The sequence below is a fragment of the Fukomys damarensis genome, unplaced genomic scaffold (genome assembly GCF_012274545.1).
Source record: "Fukomys damarensis isolate Sample0158 unplaced genomic scaffold, DMR_v1.0_HiC HiC_scaffold_33, whole genome shotgun sequence".
Classification (NCBI taxonomy): Eukaryota; Metazoa; Chordata; class Mammalia; order Rodentia; family Bathyergidae; genus Fukomys; species Fukomys damarensis.
In genome coordinates this window covers 4,430,466-4,445,498 of record NW_022900945.1, presented here as the reverse complement: position 1 = coordinate 4,445,498, position 15,033 = coordinate 4,430,466, and the positions used below count along the sequence as shown (strand labels likewise).

The 15,033-nt window shown below is 39.1% G+C and overlaps 1 protein-coding gene across 7 annotated transcripts in view; it reads right to left on the bottom strand.

Annotated features, from left to right (window-relative positions):
• Mier1 (MIER1 transcriptional regulator) overlaps nt 1-15,033 on the bottom strand; it is a 54,216-nt gene that overhangs the window by 33,716 nt on the left and 5,467 nt on the right. For 3 of the 7 annotated variants that reach the window (XM_033758106.1, XM_010605101.3, XM_010605097.3), the window contains 3 exons: nt 13,528-13,582; nt 7,894-7,918; nt 3,076-3,221 (listed from right to left, as the gene is read on the bottom strand). In XM_033758106.1, the coding sequence (XP_033613997.1) occupies nt 3,076-3,221; nt 7,894-7,918; nt 13,528-13,582 (226 nt within the window). Of the gene's footprint in view, nt 1-3,075; nt 3,222-7,893; nt 7,919-9,982; nt 10,814-13,527; nt 13,583-15,033 lie in introns of those variants that run through there. The other 4 variants (XM_010605098.3, XM_010605099.3, XM_010605096.2 and 1 more) reach the window with 2 other exon arrangements.

The following is a 15,033-nucleotide window of genomic DNA, read 5'->3' as shown; positions in this document are numbered from 1 at the left end:
ACAAAAAAAAAAAAAAAAAAAAAAAAAAAGCTAAACACGCAATTAAAATGCATTTTCCATCAACAAGACAAATGCATACATACAACTGTAGTAGTACACAAAAAAAGCTGATTCTATAAATTTTTCACTCAAAAGTTGAGAATCCAAACTGAACTTAAAAACACATACTACTGAGTTACTGTTAACTCTTGTATCAGTTTTATCACAAAATTACATAAAAAACTATTTTATACAATCAAAGTGGCACCTGAAAAACTTGGCCACTTCTTAATATAACTAATGTTTTGCTTCTATAAAAACAAATGAAAGTCACTGTGACAAAAATCTTATTTTTAAAAACAAAACCAATGTGGTTTGATTCATGCCTGAGGAGACTGTAACTCCAGGAACACCAATGTAAGTGGACCTCAAGCAGCTTAGCTTAGCTTAGAGATAGAGCATGGCCGGTGATGTGCTTAGACCTGAACCCTACTCCCTTCTGGAGGAAGTCAGGATACTCTGAAAAGGCGGGGGGCTATCTGGCCAAAATGATGACCAAGCCTTGGACCCACCACCTTTTTCTTCCTCTTTGGGCCTCTACGAAGAATTCTATTTTAATTACTGTTTCTGAAGGAGGATCAGGTGAAAGCCAATTTTACAGGGCTAACAAGGGTTGGGGAAAGGGGTGGATGAAAGCAGAGAAAGAAAAGCAAAAGCAGCCCAAATTTTTAGTAAAGCCTATTAGCAATCTCATACTAATTAAATGTAACAGCTTGTTTCCTGAAGTAGAAGAAAAACATCATGCTACTTTGGATATCGTTAAAAAAGTACTTGATTCTTAGAAGCTAATACAGATGGAAAATATATGATTCTCCACTTTTACCTTTTACTCTAGTGTTCTATTCAGAAGCAAGAAAATATATCTAAGGTGACAGAAATTTCTGTGAGTACAGGCAAAATAATCGAAAATAAATGCCTTTCCACTTCAAAAATATATGAATATATCATTGTTAAACTAGTTGCTCCCCTTGATGTTCAACTAGGATCTGAATCATCTAAGCAAACTATCCTTGTCTTCTGAGTAGCTTTCCAGCCTCTCACTTTTAAAGAATAATTCTGACCCCAAGATCATCATATGCGCACTGTGATAACCAATATCTGCCACCCAGATCAGCCGTGTTCTCTGGTTCAAAATAATAAAATACTAAGTTGCTTAGGCACTGTGATTGAACCAGCTCTGATCACTAGAGGATCTGAAACGGGACTACCAGACAGGATCCGACTAAAACATACAGGACTCCTTTTCAAGCACTGTGATACTTTAGAAAAGGTCCAAATTAAAATTTTGAAACACAGATTAATGATTTTCCACAATATATTTTCTAAATCCTTAAAAGCTGGCACTGCATCTTATCACAGATGTACAGCAAGTACACACATAACAAATTTTTATTAGAGCATACCAGACTGATTTGTGTACTCACTCAATACTTTCATTTGCCTGAAATTTATTGGTGAATAATAGTCTTGGGCCCTCCCCTTAAAAATTTAATAGAGGCTACAGATAGCAAATTAAACAAACAATCATTCTATTAGTTTTTGGAGGAAAAAGAAAAAGCAGCGCATACACAGTTTTTCTTTGGAGAAGCTAGCAAGGGGATGGAGAGTGCACCGAGGGTAACCCCAAACCCAGAGGGTGGGGAACCAGCCCTGGAAAGCCCAGGTCAGGGAGGGTGAATGAGCCCAAAGCTGTGAAGGAGGAAGAAACCGGCAGAGACCGACAGCCACACCATGCAGGGGCCTGAGAGCCAGAGTAAGGAGTCTGGATTGTCTTCAGGAGTAACGGGAAGCCAGGAGGTAGAAATTAATGGAATAAATGGAAAGACTGTCACAGCTGCTGGCTGGAAACATACTGGAAGGAAAATGGGGAAGTAGGCTAAGAAGCAGCTGTAAACTGTCCAAGACACAAAGGGTGACAACCCAAGCAGAATGGAGTGACAGAGTCAGATAACAGAAATGACAGGCTTATGTGGAGAAGACATACTTGGAGTGAAGGACAATGACTCCCTGGTTTCTGACTTTGGTAACAGGATAAACACAAGCGCCAGTTTTTTACAGAGACAGAGATGAAAGGGAAAGTACGTGTAGAAGGAGAACACTGGGTGTTTAAAATTCAGATGTGTGTTCAAATATCTGAGCAAAAACATCAACCTGGATACCAGAAACAGGTAATAACAATGCTAGAAATATAAACTAAGGAGACTAAGGACACCACAAAAATAGAGGTCAGAGCTTAGTAATTTTCAGATTGGATGGCATGCAATTCAAACCTGCCTAATGCAGATGCAGATCTGGATCCAACCCCCAGAGGTTCTGACTTAGTATGCCTAGGAAGAGACACAGGAATCTGCTCTTTTTAATAAACCATGGACGATTCTGATGCAGCTGACCCTCAACCTAAGTTCTGAGGAGCAATGATCCAAAGAAACAGGAAAGTAGAGAAGGCCAAGAACCTCAGAAAATGCAAACATTTAAACCTTAGGTAAAGGGAGAAAAGCCTGCAAATACACTGAATAGTAAGTAACAAGAGAAACAGAAAAGTGTGTATTCCAGAATTCAAGCAAAAGAAGGAAAAGTAACTTGTGCTGAATATGGAGAAAAAAGGTGCAGAGAGAAAAGAGAATGCAGCGACAGATGTAAAAGTGAAAGGCAAAGGCTACTTTGACAGGAAGGGCAGATGCACTCCACCACACCTGAGGCAGTACAGTGAGGGCAAATTGGGACGAGGGTTAGGGCTCCTGGGCTCTGAAGGGGAAAACAAAAGGTACCCTAACTGTGCAAGGGCAGGTGTAGAAAAGGAAATCGGGAGCCCTTTCTGATCCAGGCCTAATGATGTCTTACCAAAGTCACTTCTGATTCTAACATTTCACATAATACAGCTACTTCTAAATGCCTTAATTTCAAACTTTATTCTATCTGTGATCACGTGGACTTTTCCCATATGAACTGCACAGCCCCCGCCAATACAGATAGAGAAAATGCTTCCTCTCGCCACAAGTTTTAACCATTTATCCCCTAGCTCTTAGTATTATTTACCCTTGCAAGATCCTCTATTTCAGAACTGAAGTTTGTTTCTCCTTCCATCATTTCTTCCTCTTCTAATGTTCGTTCATCATCAAAATCATGAACCAGCATGTCAGCTGATGGATCAAATTCATGGTCATCTGATGCTGCTGAACCTCCTGGTAAAGAAAATTTTAAAAAGTATGGTGAACCAAATTAAGTGTCTTGTTAATATCAATTTAGTGTATATGCATTATTTATTTGAAGTTGGATGTAAGTCAAAGTACAAGGAAAAAGCTATGCACACTAAAGATTACTTTTGCTTTTTAACGTAAATTCTTTTTTGGTACTGGGGATAGAAATCAGGACCTTGTGCTTGCGAGGCAGGCAGCAGTGCCACTGAGCTAAACCCCGGCCCATTTTTGCTTTTAAAATCTTGCCCTTCCTCATCACCAGCCCACAATAAAACTCCTCACGCTGTTTGCCTTGCCTCGCACCTCACCCTTACATACTCAGTGACACTGCAAAACTGGGGGTAGAAGTATAGTATTTGTAACTTTAAAAGCTGTGCTGCAATCTTCATGAAGTGTAACTTATAAGGAATAGTCATATCAAATAAGAATGACCTTTTTGTTTGAGGAGGGAAAAGTCACAACTCTTACATTTAATGTTTGACAGAGCCAGTGAGTATGAGGCACTGAGACCCCACCCAGGTTTGTGTTAAGCACGCTCAGACACGCTCATTCAATGATAAAAATCACCCAACAATGCATTAAGATACACGGTTATAATAGGGATGAATCAAGTATTCTTTGATCAGCACTTTCTGGAAACAAATTCCAACTGACTTTTTGCATTGAAATAACTCAGAGATAAAAGCAAGATGTATTAAAATTGCATACAAAACTTATCAAAAGACATTAAAAAATCTAGGACAAATGGATTAACCCTTTAATGCCTAGTGATTCATTATTCGAAGGCCCTTAACAGTGGAACTTAGTGGAATGTGTTCTCTTCAAATTCCTGTTCCTTGAATTTTTCTAGGCAACACATGATTTCATGCAAAAGTCAAAAAATGTCAAATCTTCAGCATAAATGGGTTAACATTTAAAAAATCAGCCATCTTTTTATCACTTTAAACTGTTAACAATTATACTGAGTTATATTTCATTTCATTCTGGTGTGAGAACCAATGAGTAAAACAAAGAGACACAGAGACTGACCCCTACTAGCGATAAGGTTAACACTGAAGGCTCAAGGTTCCTCAGCCATCTCCCACAACTTTGTAAACAAGCCACCGTTTTGTCTGTTTTGGTACCGGGGATCACACTCAGGACCTTGTGTTTGCAGGCACAGTGCCACTGAACTAAAACCCCGGCCCACTGTTTGCTTTTTGAGATTGGGTATTACTATGTATTCTACACTGGCCTTAAACTCTTGAAGATCCTCCTGCCTCAGTCTAAGTACTGTATTACAGACAATGGCACTGTACCATACCCATCATTGGCACCATGTTTATTTAGCCTACCACTTGCCAGATAGTATGCTTAAGCATTCCACAGACATTATCTCAATCTTCCAACAACCCTACCAAGTCAGTCTTATCATCCCACTAAAAAAGGAAAACAAAGACTCAAGGCTTCAAGAGTTTAAATAGCAGGTCTAAACTCAGATCCAGCAGTAGCACAGATGAAAAGTGAATCCTTTGCCTCATTCCAACTCCCCCTGTAAGTCCTGAAGTATCCAGAGGGTACTTCTATGTGAGAACCCATGTTCACCAAGATGAGTGTGCTGTAACCAGGGTCAGATGCGAGGCGTACAGAAGACACTGTGCTCGCTGAGAAGCATGCAGAAAATGCCACTAAACGTAACTAAATATATAATTATCTGCCAAATCAGATCTCATCTTATACCAGATTATAGTAAAAATGAGTTGCTGACAATTATTCAAGTTTTTAATGATTTACAAAGAAGTTACTATTTCTCCTGGACATTAAGAAAAGGCTATACGACTTTACTAGGACATTCTAGTACCGATGGATGGGCCAGACCTAAGGGTCCCCCAGGAAAACCACTAACTTAGCTATAGTTTTTTGTCCCAAATGTTTTCTCTTCTGAGTTTTCAAGGAAAACTTTCCTGAACTTCTCGGCCCTCCCAGGAATCTTCTGAAGCACTCAGTAGTCAGTAACTACAGATGATACTATGCCTTTTCTCTTCCTTGTAGTCAGGAAGCTTCTTTAAAAACCCCATACCATTCTTTTTGCATACTATTACCTTAGTCAAGTTACTGTTAAAAATGATTATGCTTCTTTCCTAACTAGTTATTATATTCTCAATAGCTTAGAACAGTCCAAGCCCAACGATCCGTGGCATCAGGTCATGAAAGGTACACAACTTGCCTGATGCCCCATTTTTTGGTCATCATTTGCAAAGCCATTAAAACAAGCCATTTCACTTCCCACATCAAAAACAGCAGAACTTTTCTATAAACTTTCAGTATCAACTACTTTTCTGCCTTAATCTGACCTTGTTCTGACTTCTCACCTTGCTCTTAAGGACCAACTAACCATTCTAATTCTTTCTGGACCCATCCTCAGGTTGTTTTTTTTTTTTTGGAGGGGGGGTTCCTAGCAATACATTATTAGCGAATGTAAATCTAGTGTTGTGTAAGTATCTTTCTTCAGAGTTAAGGCAAGGACCACTGATCCATCCTAAGACCCCACCTCACTGCAGAATTGCTAGAAGGGATCTTACACTCTTTTGAGACAGGCTCTCACAAGGTAGCTCCAGCTGGCAATGAACTCATAACCCTTCTGCCTCAGTCTCCCAGTGCTGGGTTCGTGGGTGTGTGTGTACCATGCCAGGGCAACTGATGTCTTTACAAAGACTCAGAGGCAGAATCAATTTACAATGTGTCGTGGGGACTTATTTAACTCTAAATCTTTTTCTTCCCTTGCCTTCATCCCCACCTCTAGCCAGGCCCGGTGGTGCACACCTGTAATTCCAGCCCTTGGGAGGTTGAGGCAGGAGGATTGCTGCGAATTTCAAGGCCAGCCTGGGTCACATAGTGAGTCCAGGGCCAGGCTGAAATACAAAGGGAGCCCCTGCCTTAGAAAACCAAAACCAAAACCAAAAACACCCCCAAACCAAAGAGAGCCTAATTCCCAGCTCTAATGACTATGGTAAGATCTTACAATGTACCTCCTCTTTAGTTTACAAACTACTGAGTGTGGTCATGTAAGTATAATTACTAATACTGATCTCCAGGCCCAGATGTTGCAAAAGGCACAGCTTTTAACCAGTGGGCCAAAAAAAATTTTATATGAGGCCTCTATTCCTGCTTTCCCCCCATCAACTCTTTTAACTCCCTAAAACTATCATTAAGAGTATTACATTATAAGTACTGTGTAATACAGACGATTTCCCATAGTCCAAAAAACACCTAAAAGAAACAAACTACACAAACTCCAACACCAAAGTATCAACAAGTAGCAAAAGCAACTAAAAACATTTGTGTTCTTTGAGCTTCACTCCTCCCCCAGTCCTGCCTAGGTGTACACAAACTGTGGGAGCCATTCTTTAATACCAGATCTGACATAATTTCTCTCGCTGCTGACCAATACCTTGAAATTCCTGAGAAAACCTAAAACTCACTCCACTTGCAATATCATAGTATTAACACACACAAGAGCCTATTATGTCAATGTGTTTGAAAGAAACAAAATACTGGATATAGAGACACAAACACTCTTAGCTGAGGTCAGTATCCAATGTGAACCATCCGGAACATATTTAAAATCCCTGGGTTTCACAAATGTCACAAAACAATATATTTTAAGAAAAAGTAAGGCTGAAATAAAGAGAAATATACTGTAAACTGAGCACTTGGGTTATTTAAGTTCTGGAAGTAATTTAGCCCAAGCCTCGCAGAATACAGTGCAAAGAACTCTGGGTCACGAAAAGGCTTACACCGTGCTGCGCATTATAAAAAGCTTTCTTCCTATGATTTAAAACAAAGAAATATGACTGCTTCAGTAATATGTAAATACAGCAATGTGGAATAATACATCATCTCTGAATAATCTCCACGAGACAGTTTCCAGGACACTGAGGCCAAACCACTAGGACCCGACTTTTCCCTCACTGTTCTCAGCCAGCCAATCACTGCCACATGGGAATGCTCTACCTTGTGGGGATGGGGCCTGTGGGCGAGCAGGAACCCTCAATCTTGATTTTATATGAAATATTTTAATTTTGAAAGATGACTATAGTGGCCAAACAAAAAACGTGGCCTAGATTGGTCCAAGGATCACAAATTTGCAACTTCTAACACAGGAGTAAAAGAATCTGCTGTATTTGAAGGAAAATATTAAAAACCTTTAGATGTATGGTCAGAGGATAAAACTTGGCATTACTCAAATCTAAAACTAATTTACAACACTAAAGATTTACCTGTTGAATATTTCACATAATTTTTTCCTCTGCAGTAAATATACTAAAATTTTTTTCCTCAAATGAAACATGTTCATTTCCTACACAAGCATTTCCAAGCTGATTCCCTTTTCAAAGATACTTCATATACACTTCAACTCAAATAGCAACGTAAAACTGTAATATACACATATGGCGGGGGGTGACAATATGAAGAGGCATGAGGGTGAGCTCACAGCAGCCTCACCTGAACTTTCACCGGCAGTCAAACATTTCATCCATTTCTTTCTCCCCAGAGAAAAGAAGCATTCAGAAGAAAAGCAAGTCAGACGGCAGTCTAACTCCTCTAGCCTTTATGCAACTAATAGGATATATATTAGTCAAATAGGGACTATTGAAATTATAGGAAAAATACTTACCTGGACTTGAGGATTCAACAGATGGCTGAGGGGGAGAAAAGACGACAAATTAGCATTTTTACATACCACAACTTCACACACGTAAGAGAAACTACTCAATGACTAAAGTGATACCAGAACTACTGTAAGCTTTAATGTCTGAATCCTCTAAGAGGAATTAACCCTTCACATACAAATGTTTCCCTCCCAGTGAATTTAAACACAGAGACAAACCAAATACTCCTCAATCTATAAATAAAAACAATAATATGGAATTCATTTATTTTTGAAAGCAAACATGGATTGCATACCTTATATGGATTAAGGTATGCTTTTAGATCTTGGAATTTCCTGAAATAGCTTTCCTCCCATTGACACACAAAAACTTGTGCACTAAGTCTGCTATCAATGGGGTCTAATGGTTTTAAAAATGAGTTGCGAAAAGGGAGAAACAATTTAGAGATGTAATTTTAAAGAAAAACTACATTGTAAGAAAGCAAAAGGAAAAACTGAAATATCATACAAGTACTAAACACTGTAAACAGGCCAACTTTACTAACAAAGAAACTGTTTTCATGTTATCATGGCATCGGCAACCACTCATGCTGAACTGAACTGGGTCAGATGTGAAGACCATGGCACCAGCATCTTCTCCCCTGCACCTTCCTACCTCATAAACTTACTCACACACAAATGGCAAAGTTTAAGGTAAAACTAGTAGCAACTTTTAGTAGTGTTACCACTTGACAGTACATGGCTGTAGTTTAATTCAACTAATTCACAGTTACAAACAAGTTACCTATGAACATGAACTCCTACCGGATGGTCAGTAGCTCAAAGGATGCTTAGATAGCGAAAACTAATTCAGAGCTACGTCTCATGCCCATAAGACGACGGGGATGAGGGAGGCCCAAAGCACTGGCCTAAGTGGGAGAGGAACTGGGCAGCATTCTTCCCTTCTGGTAAGTAAGGAGGTGGATGGGCAAGGAGATCAGAAACAAGGAAAATGGCCAAGTCTTCAAAGCTGGGGGTCCAAGACAAATACCTGTAAGGTGTTTTAAATTTCACATGGAAAACCATGCACATTTTGCCATTGTTTCGAGTACAGTGTCCTAGATCCCACATGCCAACTTCGGTCAGGCTCTTCTGAGGCACGTTTTCAAAAGTCCCACTTCTTTTCCTTAAAAGGCCTGTGAGTGTGGCTCTTTCTGTCAGCATCACTCACATCCAGTATCACACCACTGCCATCATCTAAGTCACTTTGCCAGAACACAACCGACCCAGTGCTTTTCAACTTGGCCCTCTAATGGGAAGCTGGCGCGGAAGGCGATAGGGTCGTGGTACACATTTCTGACTCAAGATGGATTAACTAGCTCCCAAATTACACAGCAAGTGACTATTTTACACCATGAATCCATCCCTATTTTGTGCGGTTCTATTTCACGTCCCCAAAGCCCAGCCTCTTTGCGGGACCACGGCAGTCCCAGCCATCATTTTCATCCGGTCCCAGGTAGCTCAAGATCTGTTCAGAGTGCTCTAACAGTGCCGAATGCCTTGTCAGCAAGGTTTTGGAGCAAGTTTAGATGGCATAAACAAGAACCAGCATTCTCTAGTTCTTGGGCATTTAGTTGTTTTTGAACACTCTAATTCCAAATACTTTCGTTAAGATACCAAATGTTTAGCGATCTGGTGGCCTTTGTAAACACTGCCTGCAGAGCCAAACTTGCAGTGTTTGAAGAGTACATGAACGATCATACCGAGCCCGATGTACTGGGATGTCCCCAAGGCCAAGGAGAGGAGACATGGGTGATCTGCCTGTGACACACTCAGTCTCTGGACACATTTTAGTGCTTTATTTCCACAATAATAAAACTCTAGGGTATCAATTTATGAGGGAGATTAGTTCCTTGTGAGTTATATCCAATTAAATCAAAGATGAGCTTCTGAAAACTGGCATTTGAACAGTTCACACTGTGAACTTGACTTGGTTCACCTGGCAAAATGTTATCTTTCAAGATAAAATGTGAGTTTTGTATCACGATGTAAGAGGCTTCAGTAGAGATGAGGGTAAGGTTTATTTAGAAGTGAGAAAGAAACAGAAGGCGCTTACATTTACATAACGCCACCCGCGGCTCCCAGCGCCCAGTCACAGGACCACAATCATGACTGCGGTGATGCCAACGCCTACTCCGCTGCCACATCTTGTGGACTCACGCCGAGGACTCAGAATCCACAGACTAAGCTCTGTGCTGCTGGCGAGGGCAGCCTGAAGGCTGGGACGTGACCCCTCAGTATTCCCTGTGTGCCTTCTAGAGAAGCAATCAGGTAATTTCCCCCTCTCCTCACTTCTTTCTTCCTCCTTACTTTCTCTTTCCTTCTGAAACAGTCTTATCAGTTCAGAGCACATTTAATGCAACAACGCAAACCGATGTCTGTCATGCCATACTGTTACCTCCACCTAACAATACTCTCCAGGAAACCTGCAATATCCACCATTAGTTACACAGTCAACTAGAAAAACAAAACCCAAGGCAAACATTTATACAGAAGCTATTTTCAGAAAATGTTCAGTCTGGGAGTAGACAACAAAAATTCTACATTGGGGATTAAAATCTATTTAAAATGTACTCACATGATTGGTAAAAATGAGTTGTTTCAACCATTCTGGAGAGATCACTTTGCCAGCATCACCCGAACCCTACTGATCACCTAGAAAGTACACTAATATGGTCCTGTGCACCATTCATTATCACACTGTTGTTCCCAGCAAAGAGCCAGGGGAACTGAAAATCCAACATGTAACTAGCTAGAAATGATACAACTCCTCCCAATAATAGAACAGTATGACACCATCAAAATAAAAATGTTTGTTAGAGAAAAATATGTGAAAAAGAAAAAGTGCTACAAGAAAATACAGAACACTGAGTTAGAATGTTCATAGTTTTTTTTTTCTTCAAAACGATACATAAGAATCTCTTAATAGTTACTTCAGGGAATGGGTCAGAGAAAGGAGGTTCTTCACTTTGTATTTTTCTATATTGCTAGAATTTTCTAGTCAATTTCATGCATTACTCATTTTTCTTTTTTAAAGAAAGTCAGAGAGGATTCCTTGTGAAACTATAAGCTACTTTCTTTCCTTATTTTAAAAATTTTAAAACCTAGCACTTGATACAATTTTTTAAATTATAATTTTGAGATTATAATTTTCTTTTTGGTGCATTTTTTCATTTAACATGGACACTAATACCAGATAGAAAGACACACAAAGTAGGCCAAGTCAAAGACACACAAAGTAGGCTTCTTAAAAAGATTATTTTTTATAGCTTCCCACTCTCACCAGTGTTTACATGATTTTATTTCATAAAACTGCTAACAATTGTAACAAAAAATACCTCATATGTGTTCAAATGTTTCTTTTACACTTTTCTAGAACATGATGGGAAATCTTTCACACAACAGAAAATGACTAACTCTAGGAAAAAGCCTAGTGTTCCACTATTTTTATTTTAAAAATTAATGTAATAAAAATTAATGTATACATTTTTATTTCAGGCAATCAAGAGCTTATTTTTAATGCAGTTAACTGAACACTCTTCCCCTTAAACCAATTCCATCACCATTCTGAGTGCCACATGAACGCTAAATCAGCTTCTCACAGCCCTGCAGGTACTGGAGATAGGGTTGGCTTATCCAGGGTGCAAACCCAGGGGCGCCAACTGCCAAGGGCTGACCATCATCCATCCCTTTCCTCCGGAGAAAACTGTCCTCACCTTGCTGTCGGGAACCTAAGGTATAAAAAGGATAAATATGTGCTGGAATTAAAAGCAGAAAATTTACTACAGTAGTAATAATTTGGAGAATAGAATGGCATTATGGAAAATAAGGTAGAGGAACTCAAAGTCTGGCTTCCACTCTTCACTATACCAGACTAGTTGCGTGACCTGGGAGAAACTGATAAAGCGATTTTCTTAGTTTCATTTTGTCTATGATGAAAACATGTAGATTTCTTCAAGTTTAGCTCAATTTCCTTCAAGATTTAAGTTCTTTACTTTCATTATGAATTACTCAAAACATGTAACACTGAGGGGTACTTAACTAAGTGGATGGCCTATACTTAAGTTTCTGATTTTTTTTTAAAAATCTAGAACAGGAAAAGATAATCTCAATTTGTAAAATGCTATTTTAGGGTGCTACTTTGAAATTTTCCTATTTGTAAGTATAATTAAAACAGCCAGTTCTAGTCCACAGAATAAGCTCATAAGCAATGAACAGTTTCATCACTGTAATTAATTTTGAACCCACTTGCATAAGAATTTGATTGGAACATCAAGAAATTTCTATATGGCTCTTTGCTTCCCATAAAGACTTCCTGAAGATTCAATGGTAGTGATTATTTCTAAATTATTTGGGAAACTGATTATTTCACATAACAGAATTATCTTCATTTATTTCTTCCACCAATACTTTGTTAAATTATCAAATACTTCAACTCTCGCTTTTTTGGGGGGGGTACTAGGGACTGAACACAGAGCCTTCACATTGGGCTATATCCTCAGCCCCTTTTCCTAATTTTTATTTTGAAACAGGGTCTCCCTAAATTACTCAGCTGCACTTGAACTTGGGATCCACCTGCCTCAGCCTCCCAGAGCATAGGACTGCAACAATGTGCCACCAAGCTCAGCTAGATACTTCAGTTCTTACTCCCATGAAATTTAAACTTTTTAGGATCACCATGCACTTTTATCCCTGCCAACTGTACTTTGGATCAGATCTTAGTAGCTCTTAAGTACAAATATTAAAAAAAAAATTTTTTTGGCAGTATAATTACTTAAAGCTTAAAATCATTGCGCTGAAACAAGTGTTTAATGCAGAAATCAACACTTTGAAGAGAAACAATTAACATGAGTCTATTTCTTAAAAGACGAAACAAGTATATTCAAGAAATGCTACGAAAGAAGTTTGTTAAGAGAAATGAATGGACAGATGTGATAGTGAATACTGCGTATAGTTTGGGAATCGTAAAATACTTAATACTAACTACATTAAGCAAATCCACTCAGTTTTTTTCTCTACAGAAATGAGATTGGGTATAGAGGTCTTGCACTATACGGTGGCTTCTTTTCCTTGAGAAATATCGTCCCTTATGTGTTTACAAACTCTGAAACAAATGACAAATTGTTCATTCCCAAAGGTCCCAACCCCACATTCCTTATAAAACCCAAAGGACAACTATTTCTTCCTCATTTTTTTTTCCTCTCATTGCCTTTGTAAAACTGTAACTACCCTGTAATTTTCCTCCCTTTAAGTGAGAGTAGGAGAGGCCTCTTTATAGATGGTTGGTAAATAATTCTAAGGGATAAGCAATGAGAAGTATTACCAAAAAGTATTTAGGAAGGGGCCATACCCAATTTCTTCTGGGTACAGTTTTGATTGTTTCACAACTGATGAACCCTAAAATACTTACTTCCATTATGGATTCACAAAGATCACCATTTCAAGTATAAAAAAATCAGTACCCTATTCATACTGCAAACAATTTATATTCAAGAATTTAAGTATTTTTTTCTAAGAAAACATATCAGGATCATTCTCTCATATAATGAACAACAATATGGGAAGAAAAAAGAAAAAAACACAAACCCCGAAGCACAGTACCTCCAATTTCCTCTGGAGACGTACTTCCTCAATAGCCTGTTTTCCCTCTTCAGGTCTGCTTGATCACAAGCATAATGTTCAGCAACGAATGATTTTATCACACACATCATAAAGTAAAAGCATGTTTCTCTTTCACGAAATTTTTGAAACACTGGTCTTAAAATCATCCCAATCACTAAAGTAGTAAGTCTAAGAAAATTATAAATTAATTTTCCTTTTCATCTCTTCGCCTAGCATTTCTTGTAGGACACGTCAAGAAGGTTCCTCCACCCTTCCTCTGAAGTCACGGTAAATAAAACCATCTAAAAATAATTGAAAAATATAAAAAAATTATTTAAAGAGACTAGGTCATTAAATAAATGCACTGAGCACAGAATTCAGGTATTTCTTCCATTTGAAATTGAGGCATCCATCAGTTCATGTAAAAGGAATTCCATTCTCCAAGAGAAATGTTTAAAAAACCTAAAGCATATATGCTAGAAAATATGACGAAAGAACAGGTGACTAAAAATACTGCTCCTCGTCTTACGTCAACGGAACCATTTTTAATTTCGTAAAGAAATAAATATCAATTTAATAAACTTCTATGGTGAATGTCAACGAATTTCACATACATTTCTTTCAGTAACATCTTGCCTTGAAGTATGGCAATTTAACTTAAATCTCAAACCATGACAGGAGCCCCACGAGAGAAGAAACACATTATCTCGGTAGCTGTTGCCGCTGATCTGAGGAGCATTCACTGAAAGGGGCCACTGAAAACTGATGAGACAGGAGTAAAGCAGCTACACGCCACCACCCCAAGGACCTGGATCCAACCCAGCCGTTCAGCGGAAATGCAAAGTACTGCGATCTCCGGCTAGGGTGCCCAGAAATACAGTTCTTTAGCTACAAAGAGCCAAAGACATGAAAATAAAGCTAAGCTCGAAATTTGGTGGTAAATAGCAACATTAAATGTTTTTAAAAGAATACTGGCAGCAAACAGTGCTTCTCCCTCCTCCTGTAACAGCGAAAACTCCAGGGCGTAAATACAAAGCTCATTTCTGTAGCAGAAGCAAAAGTAACATTCGCAGAGCTTCTCCGGAAACAAACCTCCGGGTCCCTCCACTCAACAGGTCCACTGGAGGCCTCAGAATCCACCCACTGTCTGTATTCTAAAGTTTAAAAATGATTTTCTGGGGCCGGCAAAAAGATTCAGCATTAACTTCCAGTAGCAAAAGGGGGGGACGAGCAGTGGGGGCTGGAGGATAAATAAAATTACCTACTTCCTGACTGCGAGACTCGAAAATGGCAACTCCGACCAAGGGATGCCTCACTACTCAAACCCTCACAGTGACCGGCCCAGCTCTAAGCGACAAGAAGTCCAAGCGCATCGCTGTGAGCTCCGAGAAAAAAAGAAACCACAAACTTCTTCCGCGGGCTGGGAAAAAGTAAACAAAACAAAGCCTAACAGTTTTGATGTCCCGAGCTTCAGTGGGAGGCAACACCGGAGTTCGACAGCCCACG